Source organism: Chlamydomonas reinhardtii, chromosome 1, assembly GCF_000002595.2.
Source record: "Chlamydomonas reinhardtii strain CC-503 cw92 mt+ chromosome 1, whole genome shotgun sequence".
Lineage (NCBI taxonomy): Eukaryota > Viridiplantae > Chlorophyta > Chlorophyceae > Chlamydomonadales > Chlamydomonadaceae > Chlamydomonas > Chlamydomonas reinhardtii.
Window position 1 is genome coordinate 7,011,672 of NC_057004.1, and position 19,372 is coordinate 7,031,043.

A 19,372-nucleotide genomic window follows, 5' to 3' on the forward strand; every position below is an offset into this window, starting at 1 on the left:
GTGCGTGGTGCTCCCAATCAAGGCGTAGAGGAGGCTGTTGTCGTCGGAGCTGTCATGATCAATTTATTGCGTGCTCGCTGATGACACAGCTGCATGCGGGATTTACTGCAGTACTGCAGTACAGCTGTCAATCTAGCCCGCCTGCATGCAGCAGCCGATAGGTGGGCCTGCGCGTTTATTTCCTACATCCTTGCCTCGGCAATTGCTTCCGCTTTGGCCCTGACCTGCCTTTGCCTGTCTAACATCTGTAGCTAGCCGCCGCGCGCACGCCTGCTGCCGCCCAGCAGGCCCGCGCCTACCGCGCCCCTGCCCTTTACTACGCCGCCAACCGCCATCCACCTGATTCCTCCCGCTGTAATAATAATTATTATTACCGTTTTTAGTATGCATGCTGCTGGCTGCGGCTATGCTAACCATGCAACGCCCTGACAAGTAATCAGCGCCCCGTCAACGCTGATGCGTCAATGATAATTCGACGTCAACGCCAAACATGCACATGTGTATATACAGTGTAATCAATGTATGCATGCGCCACGCACGTGCTAAGCAAGCTTACCTTATTCCTGTTGGTGCTTATCAAATAAATGCAGGCATCGAAGGTTTGCTTGGTGACCGGCTGTCATTTAGTAGCTACGGCGGGCCTAAGGCGCCTTCTTGGCAAGGGCGGCTTGGGTCATGAACGTCCGCGCGCGGAGAGCAGCGGCAGGATAGTCAAGATTGTGCATGTCGCCCACAAGCAGACAGCTCATAAGTAACCCCAATGCGGCGCTGCTCCGCTTGCTTGTGCGCGCATTTGCCCATCCAGTCCTGTTATATGTGCATGGATGGCGTGCGTGTTTCATCACACGCACACGGCGGGCAGGGGCGGTACATGTGCACGTTAGAACTATGGCTGGGGACGAAGGCAGGACATACCGTACATGCATGCATCATGTATATATGCTTCCCGCCTGTGGCCGTGGGCATCCACGCATATCATCAATCCCTGCCTCATCATCATTATTGACACGTGCGCCTTGCCCGCGCAATATCAGGCATGCACCGCCCCTGCGTACTAGCACTACACAGTTTATCATACGCATATATGTAGGATCGGACCACGCACGAGAACACCGTATCGATATTTCTGTCCGCGGTACGGTCGGGTGGCAACCACAGCAGCAGTCTGTGCGTGCAGATATGTTAACGGTACGTGCTTGTGTAGTCAGGCTACCTCAAGCTCTTGACTCATTTTACAGTTGGAAACGCACGGACGCAGCACATAGATAGCTAGATAGATAGAAGCGGCCGCTAACTGCAGTTGTGTAGCCCCGCCCGCGCGCCCCAGCATTGCACGACATACACCCCACCTTCAGGCGAAGGCGTCCTTAAACTCCAAACGTGACAGGCAGCGGCCTGTTGCTGCGTCAGCAGCAGCCCCTTGGCCGCTCAGTTTGCGGTCCTGTGCGCGCACCAGCAGCACATCAGCAGCAGCAGCGCCAGGACGGCGTAGTAGGTCAGCAGCGAGGTGGCGTGGGGACCTATCCCCATGCATTCTGTGGAGTGCTTCATATAGCCATAAGGTTCCACTCCGCAGCAGCAGCTGAGCCTTGGGGCCAGCTGCCAGCTAGCTAGCGATCGATCGACATGGCGACTTGAACAAGCGCTGCGCACCTCTGGGCCACTGAGCCCCACTAAAGGGGCATGTCCTCCTGAAAAATATTGCCTGAAGTCCACGAAGCCTCTAAAACTGTGCTGAGAGCGAGGTGCCTGTTTAGCCCGCAAGCTCGCTAGGCTTCCTGGGGCTTCTGCGTAAACAATAAATGACTGTTCTATACGTACGATGCTCAGAATTCATGTTTTTGTGGTCAAGCCCCAAGAAAAACGTGCAGGGCACATGCAGTAACGTTGGTGCAGCAGAAGCGCGTCGCTCGTGCGCGATGCATATCGCAGTAGTGTATGTATATATATGATTTGCGACAATGTCTACAACGTGCCTGACTTTGTCTGCACGTTGTGACGAGGTAGGAACGATCGATCAACTTCAAGCAAGTAAGTAGATTGCCCGTGCTGCAATCGCCAGCGCAGCGTGCTCAATAACATCCGTATTATCGGTAGTGTAGTAAACAGAACCTCGCCTAGCAGGTGCATGCGAGCGCGGTGCTCTGCTTGCTGACTCTGCTGGCGCAGAAAAACCTCGTGGCGGGCTTGCTTACGCGCGCGGACTTCTGTGCGTGATGACCAGTTTAAAGGAAATACTTCCATGCATGCAGGGTACGCGAAACATGCACCGTTGCCTACAGACTGGAACTACCGGCACGCATGGCGAGACTGTACGTACGTCGACGACGGGGAGCGCGCTAAAAGAGCTTCGGGAACGGCGCGCGCGCGCACGCATATGTCTATGCGGCCTATAGCGCCCCGCGTCCAGCATACAATGACTGGGCTGATGATAACGCGCACGCACGGTCAAGCGATAACAGCAGCGCAGCTGTCCGATAGCCCATTAGGGGCGCCGCCTCTAACACGGGCAAACACGGCGGGTTGGCATAATACTTACTTGTGCCTGCTAGCTGCCCGCCGCCCAGCCAAGTAGCTAGCTCGCGCCTGCCCTGTGCGTGCCGCCCGCCACGCACGTACGCCGGCAGCTCGCTCGCGGGCACGTAAGGAAGGTGCAGCCACTCGCGCGTCCGTAATCCAGGCAAACGAGCAGCGTGTCGGTCGCCTTGAGCCGCAGCTTCTCTGTTGCCTGCCTGCAGCCGCAAGCTCACGCCGGCATGCACAGCGTTTGGCGCTGGTGGCACCGCGAGCCTGCCAGCAGCGAGATGCCGCAGCTGGTCGTGCAATTCGTTCACTGCGAGCGCTGCGCGCTTCTGCTCTAGCTTGTATGTGCCGCCGAGCAACAGCTGCTGCCCGCCCGCGAGTTCACGCGGGCAGCGAGCGCGCCAAGCTGTCACGCTGCTGTCCCAGGAGATACCGGTGAAAGCTGGCCTCCCCTCCGTCCGTTTAGCGCGTACGTGGCCCCTCTTGGCGAGGCGGTGCGTGGGCGTGCCGCCGGTGTCCATGGGCTGCGGGGCCGCGCCTGGGGACAGGCGGGTGTGTGAGGTGAGTGGGTATGAAGCGTGATGGAACAGACCAAAGTGCCACGCGCAGGGGGCAACAGCGGTGCCCGGATGGATGCACGACGGCACCTCGCTCAAGCCATCTATATATCGCCCAAGAGCAATCCACATCATCTGGCCCCTACCTGGCCCCTACTTGCTGGTGCTGGTCATCATGGCTGCCGTCGGGTGGCTGGGTGAAGTCACGGGGGTGCCCATAGCCATGACTTCAGCGGCAGCAACGAAGGCAAGGCTCGTGGCCTGCGCCCATGCGGCTGCAAGGCATAAGAAGTAAGCCGGGAGGTGAGCGTGCACATACCGGCGTGTGCACATACCCACCCACCCACCCACCCTGCCCCCGCCACCTACCCACACGCAAGGTGTACGAGCCCAGCGTCACGCCCGTCACCGACGAGCCCGGCTCCTGCTGTAGCGCCGGTGATGGCTGCTCGCTGCATTTCCGGCGTGACTCCGGGTGACACGCTTCCCCATCTCGGCATCAAGCGCCGGCCTAATCTTCGCCTCATAGCGCTTCACATGCACCACGGCACTTGGAGCCCGAGGCCCGTGCTCTTCGAGCACAGCTACCGCCTCGATGGAAGAACTGTTCAAACTTTGTGACCGAAATCGTCCGCATGCCAGGTCCATTGGCGCGTACTTATATTGCACATGCCATACAGTAGATTATACAAGCGCCGCGATGGCATAGTCAAGCCGTTTTGCGTCTGGCCGCGACACGTCTCAAGACAACTGCTATGGGCGCCGTATGTACATGTAAATAGGTTTTAGCATTATTGTGTAGCGTTTGGGCCATGGACTCACGACCCCCGACCACGAACCCTGGAGTGGGGCCGGGACGGACGACGCTTGAGCTGGAGCCCCACGCGGCTTGCCCACACCAGTGGCACATTCCGTGGGTAGTGCTTTAGTACCCCAGTCCCCAGGCCTGCCGCCGCACTCGATCTTAAGAGAACTATGGTGCCGCTGCCCACGGTACCCCACACTGGCCAGCATCTGTCCCATGCGGCAGTGGCCGTAGTGCATCATGACAGTTTCCCGTCCACCACGCGCTTACAACACACAATAATACTACGGCTTGAAGCAAACGCAAACGGAGTGTACTCCGCTAGTGGAGAAACAAGCAAGCAGCGCCTGCGCGAAACCAAATGTTGGCCCACCTGGATGCCAAGCTCTGCAGATAGCTCAAGCATGAAGCTCTTAGACTAACAAATATCAGTACTTGTAGAATCGGCGTGCAGTGCTCGGTGGCACGCAAGGACGATGTCGTCGTTGAAGCCGGGCTTGTTGTCAGGTCCAATGAGGACTCTCGCATCAACAAAGTGAGTACATAACGAGGATGGAGTATCTTGTGTGACAACTCAGGTCGAAGTTCACTAAAACTTGCTCTTTCCCTGCGCCGCGCCTTGTCTTTGCAGGCCCAAATGCAGGACACTGGAGCAACTGAGTGAAATTGCAGACTTGCTGCTACAGCAGGCAAGGGAACAGGCATGGGCGCCTTGCATGCGACTAGCAAGAACTTAAGCCAGGGCGCTGGGGAATGTAAAAACAGTGCATACAGATATGTGGCCATATTAGTACGGACGCAGTCGCGAATGGGGTCACTCAACTGGGGCCAAGCTGACGGCACCCCGTCCTCCCCCTACAGTCCTTCTTCTCGGGGCTCGACCGCGACACGCTGCTTGCAGTGGCATTCTTCGTTGGTGAGTGTACGGTTTTATGTGCTATTGCTATGATCGCAAGCCTTTGGGGGTAGCACGCTGCGCGTGGCAGTGGGCTGCAAGGCAAGGAGCAGGCGGGCTACAGTTTGTCCGCGACACCGTCTGTCACCCGCCTCGCGCCCACTGCGTTTGAACCCGCTCCTCTTCCCTCCGGAATCTGTACAGAGTCTAAGCATGCAGAGGCGGGCGAGTGTGTGCTCAGCAAGGGCCAGCCGCTGGAGACGTGGTGCCTCCTGCTCGAGGGCAGCGCCACCCTCACCAGCTACTCCACCAAGCAGCCCCCGGCGAGCACAGGAGGCCTGCTGGCGCAGCCGACGGTGCCTCCGGCGCCCGCGACGCCTGCCCCGCTGACGCGCCCGGCCTCCGGCCGCCTGGGATCCGTGGGCGGCGGCGCGGGGGCCGCCGGTGCTGAGGTGGTGACGACGGTGGCCCTGCAGGCGCCCGAGGGCAGCTGGGGTGAGGTGGCGCTGCTGCACAGCTCACAGCCGCAGCGCAGCACCCGGACGGTGGTGGCGGGGCCCACGGTACGTGTCAGGGTTGGTGGTGGTGTGGAAGTGATATCGCGGACCGCCACAGAGCCTGGGGGAGTGCGGAATGTGAGCGTTGCGTCTTGCTTATGCGGAGTATCCTCTGCTTCACTCCGCGTACGGTAAAACGCCCCTCCCCAACTCACACACACAGGGCTGCGTGACGCTGCAGCTGCGCCACACCGACTACGACGCGCTGTGCGACCCGCGCGCTGCCATGATGCTGCTGCCGTCGGAGGGGCAGGTTGGGCCGCCGGCAGTAGTGGAGCTGGTGAGGCGCTTCGAGGGGTGCAGGGCAGAGGGCAGGCCAGCAAGGCCAGGGCGAAAACGTGTGCTGTGGACAATGCTGTAGGACGGCGTTGGTGGAGAGGAGAAGGAGCGAAGAGGTCCCGTTGCGGATTGATAGTCACGGGCGTTCACCGATGTGTGGTGGGGTATGACTTGGGACCATCCCGTCCATCGGGGGGCTTGCTATCCATTATGGTTTGTGGCCCGTCACCACTGGCCTCCCCTCACACAGAGCATGACGCAGCGCCGCGCCGCCACGCACGCGCTGCTGTGCTGCGCGGTGCGCCGCCTGGCCTCCGCCCGGCCGCCGGCGGCGCGCACGGCTGAGGACGTATCTGAGCTGCAGCCGCTGCTGGGCTGCCTGCCGCCGTACCGGGCCTACGCGCCCGAGCTGCTGGCGGCCATGGCGGGGCACGGCAGTGTGATGCGGCTGCCGGCGGGCAGTATGGTTTACGAGGCGGGCACACTGGCAGACACGCAGGTGTGCGGGCGGAAGAGGCGGGTGGAGTGGGTGGCTTGACTTGCTAGGACACGGCGATGTTGTGGCCGGGGTGGAGGGGATGAAGGGGCAGCCGTCCATGCAAGCGTGCAAGTGTGAGGAGGACACCGTGATGGAGGGAGGGCAGCGTCGAGGTGGGCGTATGGCAGGTGGCGTGAGGGCTGCAGGGTGGCCCGTGCTCTGCAGTGCCCAGGTACTGATGGGCCCAGTTAGACATGCGCGCGTGCTCCGCCCGGTATCACCGCCATAGCCTTGCCCTCAAAGCCTCGTGCTTGTGCTTCTTCTGGGGATGGTGACACTCACGCCGATGCAGGTGACGGTGCTATCTGGGGAGGTGGAGCTGCGTCGCTTTGGCGCCAGTGGGGTCGAGGACAGCGAGGTGGACGGCGGCGGTGTGCCGGGCTCGCGCCTGTCAGGGCCGGCGCCGCCTCCGGCTGAGGACGAGTCTAACAGCATCCGGGCGCGGCTGAAGAAGGAGCGAGACGGTGAGGGGCAGGAGCGGGGCCCGGGGCTCCACGGCAGGCCAGGGTACGGTACGGTATGCTCGTACAGCGTAGCGGGGCCTGGGGGACGCATCTGAGCCATTCCCAACAAACCTGCCATCAGCCACACGCCATCTGCAACACACCGTAGCATTTCGTGCCACCTTTCTGCTTCCTGGTTACCCTCTTCCCTGCCTCCCTTCTTGATTCACCCCCCCCCCCAGCCCGCAAGGCGCTTCAGGCCCGGCTGGACGACTACGTGGGGCGCATGCAGGGCGAGACCGGGGACAACACCGGCGAGACGGCGGCGGGCAAGGCGGCAGCGGTGGCGGCGGCGGCCAAGGCGGCGGCTGCCTCCAACCACGTGGACTGGACGCGTATGTTCATGCAGAAGGTGCGGCGTGGAGCGTAGTAGTGATGAAGGTGGTGAAGGCGGGGTCTGGCCGGACCGTGGATATCCTCACGCGCCCTGGCGGTACGACACAACTCCCGACACAACTCCCGCACATTCAAGTACGCAAATACACGCACACATGCACTGGTTGTTTCCTGAACACACACACATGCCGCCGAATGCACACATACACACATACGCGCAGGCCATGGCCAGTGCCGAGCCCCTGTGGAAGGCGCTGCACCCGGATGACACCCAGCAGCCGGGGGCGGGCGGCGGCACCGGCGGCCGCAGCAGGCCCAGCGACACCGGCGATGGAGACGACGGTGGGCGGGGCGGCGGGGGCGGGTGGGTGGGGAACTGCTGTGCTGCAGGGAGGACGGCGGATCAAGACAGGGAGGGCCACTTGGGACCTGTGAACGCACAACGCCAGCGCCACAGGCACACATGCTGGGCACATGTGAACCGCTCCATGCGTTGTCTCAGACCAGTTTACACACGCACTCGGTGTGATGCTGCAGACATGGCCCAGCTGCTGGGTCCGGCGGTGGCCAAGGCCTACTTCAGGGGGCTGCGGGGGCAGGTGGGTGGCCGGAGGGTGGGCGCGTGTTTGTGTTCGGGTGTAACAGGATTGGGGGGCGGGTTACGCACGCCTTCAGTCTGGCGGGGAGCGAGCGAAGACAGGAGAGTGAGAGGGTCGTGCAGCGACGTCCGCCAGGCGAGATGGGCACACGCCATGCTGGTGCGGTGTGCATGTTGGCGAGCCCTTGCGCTCAGCTTCTGGCTCCCTCGCTTCCCTGGGTGCACAGGGCTACACCGACAATGAGGGTATGGGCGCGGCGGGCGGCGTGGGCCGCGGCAGCGAGAGCGGCGGCCCCGGTGGTGCCGCCAGCGGGGCCGGAGCTGGCGGCGGCGGCGGCGAGGGCTCGGTCCGGGCAGTGCGGGCTGCGCGGTGGGGCTTCAGTGTTGACGGCCCCGAGAGCGAGTCGGAGAAGAAGCTCAGGTGCGCTCCAGGGTGGGGCGGAGGCGGAGGCGGCGGGCGGGCGGGCGTGTGCTGGTGGCTGTGACTGGACGGAGTGAAGCACGGATCGCACCCGACAGGCGTTGCGGGCATTATGCGCGGACGCCTGGTCGACGTGCAGGTCTCCTCATGTCCCCTCACACACGTTTCAGACTACCCTATCCGCGCTCCCGCACACCATCGCCTAACACTTCAAACCTGGACCGCCCCACCGGCTCCCTGCACACAGGCACATGGCCATGCGCGCCAGCCGCATCCAGCGCGACCGCGCCTCCCGCTCCCAGCCCGGCGCCTACAGCGCCGCTGACATGGAGGAGGCGTACGGCGGGCTGTTGGGGACCGTGGGGCCGGGCAGCTGCGCGGGGGAGCTGTCCACACACACGTTGCACAGCGCCATGCGGCAAGAGAACGCCGTGGCAGGTGGGTGGGCGACATTTGTGGTGTATCGGTGGGCGCGGGGGTAGGCTACTCGAAACCCAACTGGGGGTACTTCCACGGGATGGGGTGGAGAGGGGGGATTTGGTCGGATTGTCTGGGCAATGGAAGGGCAAACGTGGAGATCTGGGAGGCGGGCGGGGGAGCAGTCAGGCAAGAGCGCCGGGGCGGTGAACCTTGTGCATCTTCACTCCACGCCCTCACCCCCAACCTCTTTCGCTTGTCCTGGTGTGGCCCACGCTCCACAGGTCCCTCCGGCTGCGAGGTCATGCTGGTGGACTGGGACGCGTACCAGCAGGTGGGGCAGGGCGGGGCGCGGTGGCGTGGAGAGGAGTGGAATGGTCCAGAAAGGGGTAGTGGGAGGCAGCAAGAGCCGAGCCAAGGCGAAGCGGGGAGCAGCGGCGCCGCAGCAGTGGTTGCAGTCTCGGTCGGCTGAGATACCCTGTGGCGGTGCGGCGCATTTCAGATGGTTCAGGACGAGAGCGCGTCAGCCTCTGCAACCACTCCGCTGTATGCTCTTGCGTTCGCCATCCTCACCACGTCCGCCAACCCATCACCCATATCTGAGCTATTTCGCACCCTCGCCACCCCCACCGCAGGGCGTGCTAAACGCCCGTGCCGGCGCTCTGACCCGCTCCGCGGTCTTCCTGGCGGACCTGCCGCCCGGCCGCCTGCTGCAGCTGGCGGAGCTGTGCCTGGTGCTCAGTGTGGCGCCCGGCACACTGCTGGCCAAGCAGGCCGCGCCGCTGGAGAGCATGGTGGTGGTGCAGGTGAGAGGCGGCAGGGGGGCGGGAGGGCGGGAGGATGGGAGGGTTGGGGAGTGGCCGTGTCATGTGCCTGAGACGCCCAACGATCTAGTCCAGAGCGCAACGCAAACTGGTCGGGGCGCAGGGTGAGTCGCAACCTGCAGGTCCTGTGGCACTGTCCCGTTCATGTCCCCGCTCGCTCTACCTCCAGTCCTCCGCTTCTCCTCATCCCTTACTCCACGTTCGCCACTGCTCTTCCCTGCGCCCGCAGTCCGGGGAGTTGCTGCTGCTGCACGAGCTGCCTGCCACACACCGCAGCCCGAAGCCCCACACCCTCACCGCTAGCGCCGTGTCGCGCACCCGCAACGGCCGCATCCACACGCTGCCGCTGCTCAGCACCCTCAACCAAACCGTGCTGCCCACCGCCGCCGCCGCCAAGGACGCCACCGCGGCGGCACTCAGCGGCCCCGCGCCGCCAGGCGCATCGCCGGCGCCCCCGGCGCCGCCACCAGCGCTGGGCAGTCCTGCAGGCTCGGCGCCGTCGTCAGCGGGCGGCAACAACGCGGGCGGGAACATGTCTGAGGTTACGCTGCACGGACTGCCGCTAGGGGAGCTGGGCGTCAGCAGCATTGTGGGCGAGGGCATCCTGGGCATCAAAGAGAAGGAGCGCGAGCGGGAGCGTCAGGGGTCACGGGCTGGCGACGGCACCGCCTCCGCCTCCGGGTCGGGCTCCGGCGGAGCCGACGGCGCCGCCTCCGCGCCAGGCGGAGCCGGAGCGCTGGACGCGCACGCGCCGCACCCGCCGCCTGGCGGGCCCTCGCCGCCGCCGCAGCCACCCGGCGGCGGAGCCGCCGGCTCTGCTGCTGCCGGCGACGGCGGCGCGCCCAAGTGGTCTGCCACGGTGCTGGCGTCCAAGCCGAGCGTGCTGCTGGTCATCCAGAAGAGCGTGTTGTACATGGCGGAGTTCGACTTCCTTCGTGGCGAGCTGCAAAAGTACGCGGCGGAGCGGCAGGCCTGGGTTGGCAAGCGCGTGGAAGCCGCGTACCGCGACGCCGCCGCGCACGGCTCCGTGCCGGCTGTGTTTTCAACCAGTGCGTCGCCGGCACCGCCGCTAGCGGCATCGCCGGCGCCGCCGCCGGGCTCAGGCCTGTCGTCGCCGTCGCTGCGGCGGTCCATGTTCGCCGCCACCACCAACGCCGCTATCGCAGCCGCCTACATCTCCTCCACCATCACCGTCTCCAGCGGCGGTAACATCACCGGCGGCGGCGCCGGCTCAGGCGGCGGCGGCGGCGGCATCCTGGGTCAGCTGGCGGAGGCGGGCGCCACCAACGACCTTGTCCGCGGTATCACCGGGGACATCATGGGCCCATCAGCAGGCGGCGGCGCCACCGACAACGGCCTTGACTCCGGCTTCCGCCCGGGCACGGCTTCGCCCATGCGCACGCCTAGCATCAGCGGCCACCGCGGCAGTGTGGACGGCGGGCCGCCCAGTGCCAACGTGCTGGGCCGCTCCGGCAGCCTGACTGGTGCAGGGCACAGCAGCACTGGGCCGCCGGGCTCAGGCTTGTTCAGCAGGAGCGGCAGTGGCCACCGTGTGGCACCGTCGTCGCCCGCGGCGTCCAAGTGGGACTTCCTTGACGGGCCCGGCTCGGCCACTGCTGCCGAGGTTGCGGGGGCTGGCGGCTCAGTTGCGGCGGAGCCGTCAGCGGGCACGCTGGGGCGCGGCGGCGGCGGCGGCCCGGGCGCGCCGTCGCGAGCAAATAGCTTGCAGCGCAGCAGCAACATGAAGACGGGAGGCGGCGGAGGCGGCGGTGGTCGTGGCGACACGTCCGTTCTGACGCCGGTGCAGCTGGCCCTGCAGGAGGCAGGACTGGACCCTGGGCTGGCTTCCGACGGCGGCCCCGGCGGCATGGTGCTCGGCGGCGGCGGCGGCGGCGGCGGGCGCGACGGCAGTGGCAGTGGTGCCACGCCGCCTCGGCGCAACGCAGCTCCTGTTCCGGCCCCCGGTGTGCTGAGTGCCATGCCGCAGCTGATCGCCACCAACTCGCCGCTGGCCTCGCCGCGCGTGCGCACGCTGCAGAGCCTACGCACCTCGCACAGCGGCATGCCTGGCAGCTTCGGCACGGGCTCCAGCGGCGGCAGCCCCTCGCTCAGCGCCAGCCACGACTTCGACTCGGTGCGAGCATCCAGCGGCGCTGGTGGCGGCGCCGCGGGTGGCGGCGGCGGCGGCGCGGGAGTGGGCGGGAGTGGGGCCAACTCTCCAGCCTTCCGCAGCGGTGCGCTGACGCCTGCCGGGCGGCGCTCCTTCAGCGGGCACCCAGCGGGCGTGCCGCCCAGCCTTGCCTCGTCACTGCTGGACAACGCCAGCGGCGGCAGCAGCAGCTACAACGGTCGGCCCGCCAGCCCCGCCATCGCTGCTGCCAGGGGCCCGGTCCCAATGGCTCCCGGCCACCGCACCTCCTACTCCGGCGGCGGGCGCCCCGGCGCGCTGGTGCTGCCCTGCGGCGGCAGCGCCGGCGGCGCGCTGGACTCACCCACGCTGTATGCACTGCGCCGCGGCGACGTGGGCTCCAACTCGGGCAGCCCCGCCGGATCTCAGCTGGCGCACGGCGTCCCAGGGCTGGGGGTGGTGGATTCGGAGCAGGCGGCGGCCGCCCTCGGCCACGGCTCCGCACCCATGTCGCCCAATGCCGGCAGTTTCTATAGCCGTGGGGCACCGGGTCGCACCAGCTTCAGCGGCAGTGCCAGCGGCCGCTTCAGCAGCGGCGGCATGACGCCGGCAGCGAATGACTCCATGCGCGCGTCCCACGGATCCCTTGGGGAGTCCATGCGGCGCAGTGGTGCCGGCGCTGGCGGCATAGCGACGATGATGGGTGGCAGCGGCGGAAACGCGAGCATGCGGGGCAGCGTGGGTGGCGGCAGCATCCGAGCCGGCGGGATGCGCGACTCGAATGACAACCTAGTGGCGGCAGCCGCAGCGGTGGTGGCGGCGGAGGCGGAGGAGGAGGCGGCGGCAGCACGGTCGCTGGTGCCGCGCAACCAGGCGGGCACGTTCATGGTGCGCGAGGGGTCGGCCTCCACGCGGCCGGGCATGCGGCGCATTGCGGGCGCGTTCTGAGGCTTTAGCAGTGAGGACGCGGGGTGCTGTTGGAATGGCGGCAGTGGTTGCGTAACTAGGGAAAGGGTTGACGGTGCGTGCGGCGGCGCGAAAAGGTGAACAAGGACTCGGTTCCGAAGGCGCATGGGACGCATGCATGTAAATAGGCGTTCGGTCGGTGGAGTATGTACATACAAGCCAGGCATGCTGGCACGGCGTTCAGGACTGTCGCTCCTTTCTGCGACTTGGAGTAAGGATTGGTGGTGCGGCATGGTGTGTAACCGGACAGATAGAGCCGGTGGCACGTACCAAATGTGAGGCGGAAAGGGTAATTGTGGTATCATAACGTGTGACTTCATGATTCAACCAGTCGTGAGGTCGCGGGCTTTGCGTGCGGATGCGTGTGGCGTTGTTACAACACGGACACAGTGCGGTGGTCAGAGCAGCTGTTTGATCGGTTGTAGTCAAACGGCATGCTTGGTCAGCGGCCGTTGAAATCACGGCACGTGTTTGTCACATACTGCCACTACTTTGTTGCGGGCCGTAAGTACACATGCTCATACTCCTGAAACAAGGGGTCGTGGCGTAAGATGACGCCCTGCAGATAGAAGCATGCCTTGATGCCTTGGACAGGGCATTGGGCCTTCTGTATTGCAATTCAAACCGCGTTCTTGACTGGTAGGATGGTGGCTGGTGAGACCGTACGGTGATTGGTATCAACATGCTCAGGCGTATGGACACAACACAGTACGTTATACGTCTGCTTCTGTGGTTGCGAATGCTGCATGCACGTCAGGGGCCCATGCAAGCTGAAACACCCATGCCCAAACGCCCAAACGCAATGCATACTGAAGTGGTGTAAGACTTGTGCGGTTCGGATGACCGGGAATCCGATATCCCGGGTGAGGTCGGTTGCGCGCTTGCATGTATACGACTCCATCTTGTGGTAGGATGCACTACTTCGGGTAGGAAACAAAATTATAAAATGCCAGACCTCACGCGGTCACGCCCCGAAACCCGTGGGACCCCCCTCCGGACCGCACGAGCGACCGAGTATTTACTCTACTATTTAATGCGGGCGTGGTGCCAATCGACTCCTCCTGATAGGCTCTATCACATTGTGGCATGCAACGGCTTACACACGACTTTGACTGTTTGACACGCGCGGGATTCCATCCATGGAAACGCCCAGAGCCGCCCCACCCGGCGTGGGGACAGCATTGCACGATCGTGTCATCGTGTGCATGCGCACATAGTGTGGAGCCCTGCGCACATGTGCACCGTAGCTCGCATGGCCTCTTGCCCCTGCGCACATAACATGATCCAGCAACGGATTCCCAGCACATGTTCCCGCAAAGAGCTTAGGGCCCTTGCATCCTGGCGCGCTTGAAACGGAATGTGGCGACATCCCCCAGCCACGACGCAGGAACAGACTTTCCTTGCGGCACATGCATTTACTGTGTCACTATACGCATATTTGCATCATGTTGTGCCGCGTCTGGTCTGTGGAGCTGCATTTTGGGGCTCCTCCCGGAATCCGTCATGATGACATGCTCCCGAAACCCGGGGACCCCAGGGACGACGAGACCGCTTTGAGGCCGACAAGCCCAGGTGGCTCTCCCTCAAGGGAAAATTGGGCTGCGCCCACGCCACGCTGGTGCAGTGTCTGAGGCCGAAGGTTTCAAAACTATCTACATCATCTCCCGGACACAGTGACGTGACCTCACATGTGCACATGTCCTGACTTCCCTTGTGTACCGGCCACCCTGGGTGTCTCGGCAGGTCCGGGCCCCAAACGCACACGGCATGGTCGTGATATTAGCCGGGGGCGGTTTGTATAGGCACCGCCCGCCATGTGTCCAGCCGCGTCCCGCTGTCAAGTGCAAGCACAGCAGGCAACAAACCAAATGGCAGTATGGTCAGTCCTGTCACACACCATGCCACACCACAAAGAGCCAATGACTGCGAACCAGACACCGGCCGGGCCTCAACCTGCGCTCTGGCGCCGCTTCTCACGTGGCATTGCCTGCCCCCTGCGCTACGCACATGCACGCCGCTGCTGGGCCCAGGCGCTGTGCCGCAGTCGCAAGGCCCTGCGCCGCCGCTGCCGCTGCCAGGCCCTACTTGTGCAGCCGCTGCCATCACCAGGCTGAAGCCTTCCTCATAAAGAACTCTTTACAATCTTGTATGAACGTTTGCGTTGAGCTCTATCGATTGCAGGCATGGGTCAAACCCTTGCAAGTAAGTTTATCCCCCCCTGCATTGCTACAGCGTGATTTTACGACCGTAGCTCGCATGGCCTCCTGCCCCTGCCAAGTTACTTGCAACCAGTCCGCGACCACGCGCCGGACCTTCTGAATTTGCTACCACGCAGCCACATGCACCCCTGCATGCAGCCCTGCATGCGGCGGCGAGGGGTGCCCCAATGCTCGTCATAACCGGGCAGGCACAGCAGAAGTTTCGGTGCAATTCAGCACAAAACGTGACAGTGATGATGACCAGCCTTAGTAGTGCAGTCCTACGGGCCCTGGCCTCCCAGGCAACGCCTTCCCTTCCCGCTCAACAGACAGAGGGGGCCGTGGGGGGACCCAACTACCCCGAGGGTGAGCGGTCGAACGCCTCGAATCCGGAACCAAGACTCAGCCCCGTTCAACCCAAGGCTCGCCAAATATTTAATACGACAGATACATCTCAATGCCTTAGTGCTGCATTTTACTGTCGCTGCCCTTCAACAGCTGTCGCGCGCAGCTCCTCAGCACCTTCGGCCTTGACAAGCACGTCATTCCACGCCGCTCTTAACACTTGCATTACACATTTACCACAAACATACCAGTGCTAGCAAGTAGCTGACCAGGGCTCGGTCAGCTGCAACTCGGCAACGATGCCCCCAAAAGACCCCGAGGAACGGGTTCCCTACACCGCAGTGCTAAGCGACAAGTATGTTCAGAAGAAGCTTGCGTCGCTGGGCCAGTATCTGCTGGGCGAGCACAACCCGGTAAGGATAATTGACGGGCATTCCGTCGGGGGGGGGGGGCTTGCGCGGCCAGCGCTTGCGCGCCGAAGCTATCTGCGGCTGTCGCCAACGCAAGGCAGTGTCACAAAGTGGAAATAACCACTCACGCCGTACGTGCAAGGTGGAAAAGTAAACCCTGTGTCGGCCGTTCGTGGGCCGTTCGGGGAGGTGGGGACGGCTCCTACCCGACCGCATAGGAGAGGGATGTGATAGAGCTGCAGGCCATGGTTCTACTTCACTTGTCATGGGTGCCCAGTCGGGGTCACAGAGCTAATTTACGTCGGCAGGATTGCAGAGACTGGGTCTGGCTTGCGTGCTCACTGCGGCGTGCCACTGAGCCTTCTCAAGACACCCATTCATGCTGCAGTCTCGCAGAATCCGTGACATCTCCGGAGTTCTGCCTATGTACGTTGAACTCGGTAAGTTCGGTAGCGCAACGGGGAGTTCGGGTGCATTGGCCCTGTCTCCACCCTACTTCACGCCCCGCTCTGCGCTCCGCCCCCTCCGCTTCCCCCAACGCCTTGCCCCCACCCAGGCGTCTCGTGCTGGGCGTACTGGGTGTTCCTTATAAAGGTCCTGCTGGTGGCCTTTAACGTGACAGCTATCTTCTGCGCGTTCCTGACCTACAAGGCACCAGCGACCAAAGACTGGCGAGTGGGCCGTGGCGAGGGCGGCGGCGGGCCAAGCAGAAAGGCGGCGGAGAGCCGGGGCTGGGGAGACATAAGCACGCCGCCGTTAGTCAATCAGCAGGGCACCCCGCTCAGCTGGCACAATGCGTCATGAATGCGAGTGCACGCGGGCGCTTGCTACGTCTTATGAACAACTTGCGGCCCTCCGCCCACCCCCGGTCCCGCTTGTGTCCTCACCTTTCCGCAGGCAGTACACTGAGCCCAGCCAGGTCGTTGCCTGGCTAGAGTTCCTAGGCATCTGCTGGTGAGCGGTGGTTGCAGGAGGTGGTGCATGCCTAAGCACATGTGCTTGATTCGACTTTTGTAAATGCAGTCAGTTCCAGTTCCAGTTCAGTTCGAGACCTTTTTTTACTGCAGTCCTGCCTCTTCATGCGTTCTCCTTCCGGACACAACTCGGATGAGCTTCCTGCAACCCCTACCCATCACACACACACACACACACACACACACACACACACACACACACACACACACACACACACACACACACACACACGCACACATACGCAAACACACGCACACGTACCATTCCCTTGCACTTGCCCAGGTATCTTTTGTGGTTCCTGTGGCGCTGCCTCAAGGTAGTGTGGGCGTGCTTCCAGGAATGGCGCTCGCCGCACGACCAGGTCTACGTCCGCAACCTGGCCGTGAGTCAGGGCGACCAGGGCATTGGGGCGGAAAGACCACAACGGCACGGGACAGAATTGATGGAAGCTGAGCGCTTGCCGTTGGCTTCAACGTACTGGCGGCTTCCTTTTATATTGTTTGCCGCACGCTCTGACCTTGCCACGCTTGTGCCTGCAGGTGAGCTCTGCTGTGCGGCTTTGGTACAAGGCCGGCCTCAAGCTGGACTTTAACCTGCTCATGTTCATCCGCTACATCAGCCCGCCCGCAGTGGGTGAGTGGGCCGCCGCATTGGGTGCATGGGTTTGGTGGGTGCAGTACAGCAAGCCTGGCAGTATGCCATGTTCAGCTCATACGCAAGCATAGTTGCCAACCCGAATGCGCTCCCTTTTGCTCCTGCAGCCCTTGCGCTTCAGAAGGCGCGCAAGCGGGTGTACGGCACCTTCGGCACCCGCGTGCACCGTCAAAAGTGAGCGCGCCCTCGCCCGCTGTGCACCTGCCATCTGCATGACCCTGCACCACCATTGTATCGCGGATTCTGTATTACCTAGCCCATGGCTGCAACATCATCCCGCACCGGATGCTTACCCACAACAACCCCCGGTCCTCTCTCATGCTGCCTGCCTCCCTACGCCCTCCCCCGGCAGCTGCTGTGTGGACTGCATGTGCTGCTGCTGCTTCTACAGCCGCCTGGCGCTGTGCAGCCTGGTGCAGACGGTGGCAGTGGTGCTGTTTGCGGGCGTGGCGCTTATGGCGGTGCTTATCAAGGTGCTGCAGCTGCGCTTCCTGGGCCAGGTGCCCATCGACCACTGGAGCATCACAGAGGTGGGCACTGGTGTACATGTGTTAAAGAGCACAAGGAAACATAGCGCAAAGACAGTGTATGCGATGGTGTACATGTGTGTGCATGTGTGCGTGTTTGCATGTGTGCGTGTATGCGGCTTATGTGGTGAGCGTCTGAACGCGGATGGGGTGTGGATGCGGGCTTCAGAAAAAGTGAGCAAGGGGAGGAGAGCAGGGAGTGTTCCAAGGCCTGCGCGCAGCATGTTACCGTACATGTTACCGTACATAATCTGCTCACCGCCCGCGCATACAGCGGCCCAGCCTCAAAACCCTTCTGTCCCGGCCTCTTCCCCCCCCCGCAGCTGCTGCTCTTTGGCCAGTTTGTGGTCAACATGGCGTGCCTTGATACGCGGCAGAAGAGCAAGCGCAAGGGCAAGCTGGAGCTGTTGTTTGACGGCGCAGACGCGGAGGAGGCCGTGGGCGAGCGCAAGGCCAAGAGCCTCGTGGACAACGTGAGTGACAGCCTTGCACCTGTCCGCCTTCTGTGTGCGCCCATGGGTGACTGCTTCCTCTTGTGTTGCGACTGCTTCCTATAGTGAGTCACAAAGGGGAAAGCTAGTCATCTTGGGACGGGGTCAAGCGGAGCTGACCTCATGCAGCCACTTTCCGAGCTCTCCCTTTCGCCTCCCTGCCACACACCTCCCCTACCCCAGCTGGCGCTGCTGGTGCTGCGCTACCGTTACAGCCTGCTGACGGCGCTGGTGGCGTATCACTCGCTGACTGCCGACGACATCAGCTACGTGTACATTGAGGACCTGGTGGAGGCCAGCAAGCCGCGCAACAGAGTGCGACACGAGGTGAGCAGCTGCCGGAAGCGGTCGGAGCGGTCAGGCACGTGGTGGGTTGGCGGGAGGGGGCGCTACTGGCGGGAATGCTTGGCCCCTGCGCGGGGGATACATCCATGGGCGCTGAGCCTTGCCCTGACTTCTAGGCTCTCCTCTCGCCTTGCACGGATGGCCCCCTCTCTGTACATTCCCCAGCAGTACAAGACCAGGGCCAAGCCGCAGGGCCCGAGCGGCGGCGGCGCAGCCAAGGGCAGGCGCCAGGCTGCGGAGGCTGCGGACAGCATGACGTACGACAACCCCGGGTACAACGCTGGCTATCCCGGCTACCCAGGATACACCGAGATGGCGGGCATGGGCGCCGCTGCAGCAGCCGGTGCCAGCGCTGGCAATGCGCTGTACCCGGGGCAAGTGCTGGTGCAGATCTCGCCGCGGCGGCGGCCGGCACAGGAGACGCCGCCGTCGGTGCAGGAGCCGCCTACAGCAGCTGATGGACGGGGGGCGCAGGGCCCGCTGGGCCGCTTCCCGCAGGACTTCTACACGCACGGGTACGCGGTGGGCGCGCCGGTGCACGGGTACAACCCGCAGGAGGTGCTGAAGACTAAGTACGAGCAGCAGCTGTGGGGCGTGCAGGCATCTTGAACTGGCTTCAACCGGCGGGACGATAGGGTAACAAAAGAAGTGATGGTATAGCGGGAAGGCGATGCACCGCGCGCCACACGAATGGAGTGGTTCAGAGCTGAATATCATATGACTTGAATGCGGTAGTTGAAAGCACGCAATCATCAAGCAGGAGGCGGCATGGAGTGGACAGGACGAGGGGTGGAGTGGGAGGGGTAGCCTCGTGGGGTAGCCTAGGGCTAGGGGGGTCTACGGCAAATGGGGTGGGGCCTTCGGTGAGGCCAGGAGTCGGCCACTCGGGCCTAACACTTAAGACTTGTGAATGCACTGGGGCATCAAACTGTAGTTCCGGTAGGCCTATTCACTGCATCATACTGTAGTTCCGGTAGGCCTATTCACTGCATTGTGGAAGTGCCGCGCTGCCCGTTCCTCTGCGATGTTGCCCAAGACGCCCGAGTTCCATTTTAAGCCGTACATCTCTGCTGTAATGTG

The 19,372-nt window shown here is 63.2% G+C and overlaps 4 protein-coding genes across 6 annotated transcripts; 2 read left to right on the forward strand and 2 right to left on the reverse strand.

The window, feature by feature from the left end:
- Positions 1 to 38: 38 nt before the first annotated feature.
- CHLRE_01g050616v5 (uncharacterized protein) lies at positions 39 to 3,834 on the reverse strand. The gene is made up of 5 exons (XM_043058956.1): positions 3,450 to 3,834; positions 3,227 to 3,341; positions 2,540 to 3,061; positions 1,350 to 1,441; positions 39 to 807 (listed from the first exon to the last, which is right to left on the reverse strand). The coding sequence occupies exons 3-4, from the start codon at positions 3,042 to 3,044 to the stop codon at positions 1,407 to 1,409; spliced, it is 540 nt and encodes a 179-aa protein (XP_042928872.1). The 5' UTR covers positions 3,045 to 3,061; positions 3,227 to 3,341; positions 3,450 to 3,834; the 3' UTR covers positions 39 to 807; positions 1,350 to 1,406.
- CHLRE_01g050624v5 (uncharacterized protein) lies at positions 39 to 3,854 on the reverse strand. 2 transcript variants are annotated; one of them, XM_043058957.1, is made up of 6 exons: positions 3,603 to 3,854; positions 3,450 to 3,532; positions 3,227 to 3,355; positions 2,540 to 3,061; positions 1,350 to 1,441; positions 39 to 807 (listed from the first exon to the last, which is right to left on the reverse strand). In XM_043058957.1, exons 1-3 carry the CDS (start codon positions 3,605 to 3,607, stop codon positions 3,234 to 3,236), a joined length of 210 nt encoding a protein of 69 aa, XP_042928870.1. In that variant the 5' UTR covers positions 3,608 to 3,854; the 3' UTR covers positions 39 to 807; positions 1,350 to 1,441; positions 2,540 to 3,061; positions 3,227 to 3,233. The 2 variants fall into 2 exon arrangements, with proteins under 2 accessions (XP_042928870.1, XP_042928871.1); XM_043058958.1 differs by having other exon boundaries at positions 3,454 to 3,854.
- Positions 3,855 to 4,174: 320 nt separating this feature from the next.
- CHLRE_01g050650v5 (uncharacterized protein) lies at positions 4,175 to 13,406 on the forward strand. The gene is made up of 15 exons (XM_043058959.1): positions 4,175 to 4,420; positions 4,517 to 4,574; positions 4,747 to 4,801; positions 4,985 to 5,343; positions 5,501 to 5,617; positions 5,867 to 6,115; positions 6,447 to 6,618; positions 6,840 to 7,009; positions 7,215 to 7,335; positions 7,531 to 7,592; positions 7,819 to 8,012; positions 8,260 to 8,450; positions 8,714 to 8,763; positions 9,065 to 9,235; positions 9,483 to 13,406. The coding sequence occupies exons 1-15, from the start codon at positions 4,398 to 4,400 to the stop codon at positions 12,327 to 12,329; spliced, it is 4,839 nt and encodes a 1,612-aa protein (XP_042928873.1). The 5' UTR covers positions 4,175 to 4,397; the 3' UTR covers positions 12,330 to 13,406.
- Positions 13,407 to 14,984: 1,578 nt separating this feature from the next.
- On the forward strand, positions 14,985 to 19,346 carry CHLRE_01g050700v5 (uncharacterized protein). 2 transcript variants are annotated; one of them, XM_043058960.1, is made up of 11 exons: positions 14,985 to 15,303; positions 15,689 to 15,740; positions 15,857 to 15,971; positions 16,198 to 16,254; positions 16,558 to 16,657; positions 16,815 to 16,908; positions 17,037 to 17,103; positions 17,282 to 17,459; positions 17,780 to 17,929; positions 18,131 to 18,274; positions 18,458 to 19,346. In XM_043058960.1, exons 1-11 carry the CDS (start codon positions 15,190 to 15,192, stop codon positions 18,899 to 18,901), a joined length of 1,515 nt encoding a protein of 504 aa, XP_042928875.1. In that variant the 5' UTR covers positions 14,985 to 15,189; the 3' UTR covers positions 18,902 to 19,346. The 2 variants fall into 2 exon arrangements, with proteins under 2 accessions (XP_042928875.1, XP_042928874.1); XM_043058961.1 differs by having other exon boundaries at positions 18,461 to 19,346.
- The last annotated feature ends 26 nt before the right edge of the window (positions 19,347 to 19,372 follow it).

What these genes read in the sequence shown, in the direction of transcription:
- CHLRE_01g050616v5 (XM_043058956.1), bottom strand. Translation starts at nt 3,044, where the DNA reads ATGGACACCGGCGGCACGCCCACGCACCGCCTCGCCAAGAGGGGCCAC. An exon ending in CGGGCAGCTAGCAGGCACAA is followed by an intron (nt 1,442 to 2,539) that starts GTAAGTATTATG and finishes GTGCGCGCACAG; the next exon opens with GACCGCAAACTGAGCGGCCA.
- CHLRE_01g050624v5 (XM_043058957.1), bottom strand. An exon ending in CTCGTACACCTTGCGTGTGG is followed by an intron (nt 3,356 to 3,449) that starts GTAGGTGGCGGG and finishes TATGCCTTGCAG; the next exon opens with CCGCATGGGCGCAGGCCACG.
- CHLRE_01g050650v5 (XM_043058959.1), top strand. Translation starts at nt 4,398, where the DNA reads ATGAGGACTCTCGCATCAACAAA. An exon ending in AGGACTCTCGCATCAACAAA is followed by an intron (nt 4,421 to 4,516) that starts GTGAGTACATAA and finishes TTGTCTTTGCAG; the next exon opens with GCCCAAATGCAGGACACTGG. An exon ending in TCAGGGGGCTGCGGGGGCAG is followed by an intron (nt 7,593 to 7,818) that starts GTGGGTGGCCGG and finishes CTGGGTGCACAG; the next exon opens with GGCTACACCGACAATGAGGG.
- CHLRE_01g050700v5 (XM_043058960.1), top strand. Translation starts at nt 15,190, where the DNA reads ATGCCCCCAAAAGACCCCGAGGAACGGGTTCCCTACACCGCAGTGCTA. An exon ending in GAGTTCCTAGGCATCTGCTG is followed by an intron (nt 16,255 to 16,557) that starts GTGAGCGGTGGT and finishes GCACTTGCCCAG; the next exon opens with GTATCTTTTGTGGTTCCTGT. An exon ending in ACCCGCGTGCACCGTCAAAA is followed by an intron (nt 17,104 to 17,281) that starts GTGAGCGCGCCC and finishes CTCCCCCGGCAG; the next exon opens with CTGCTGTGTGGACTGCATGT.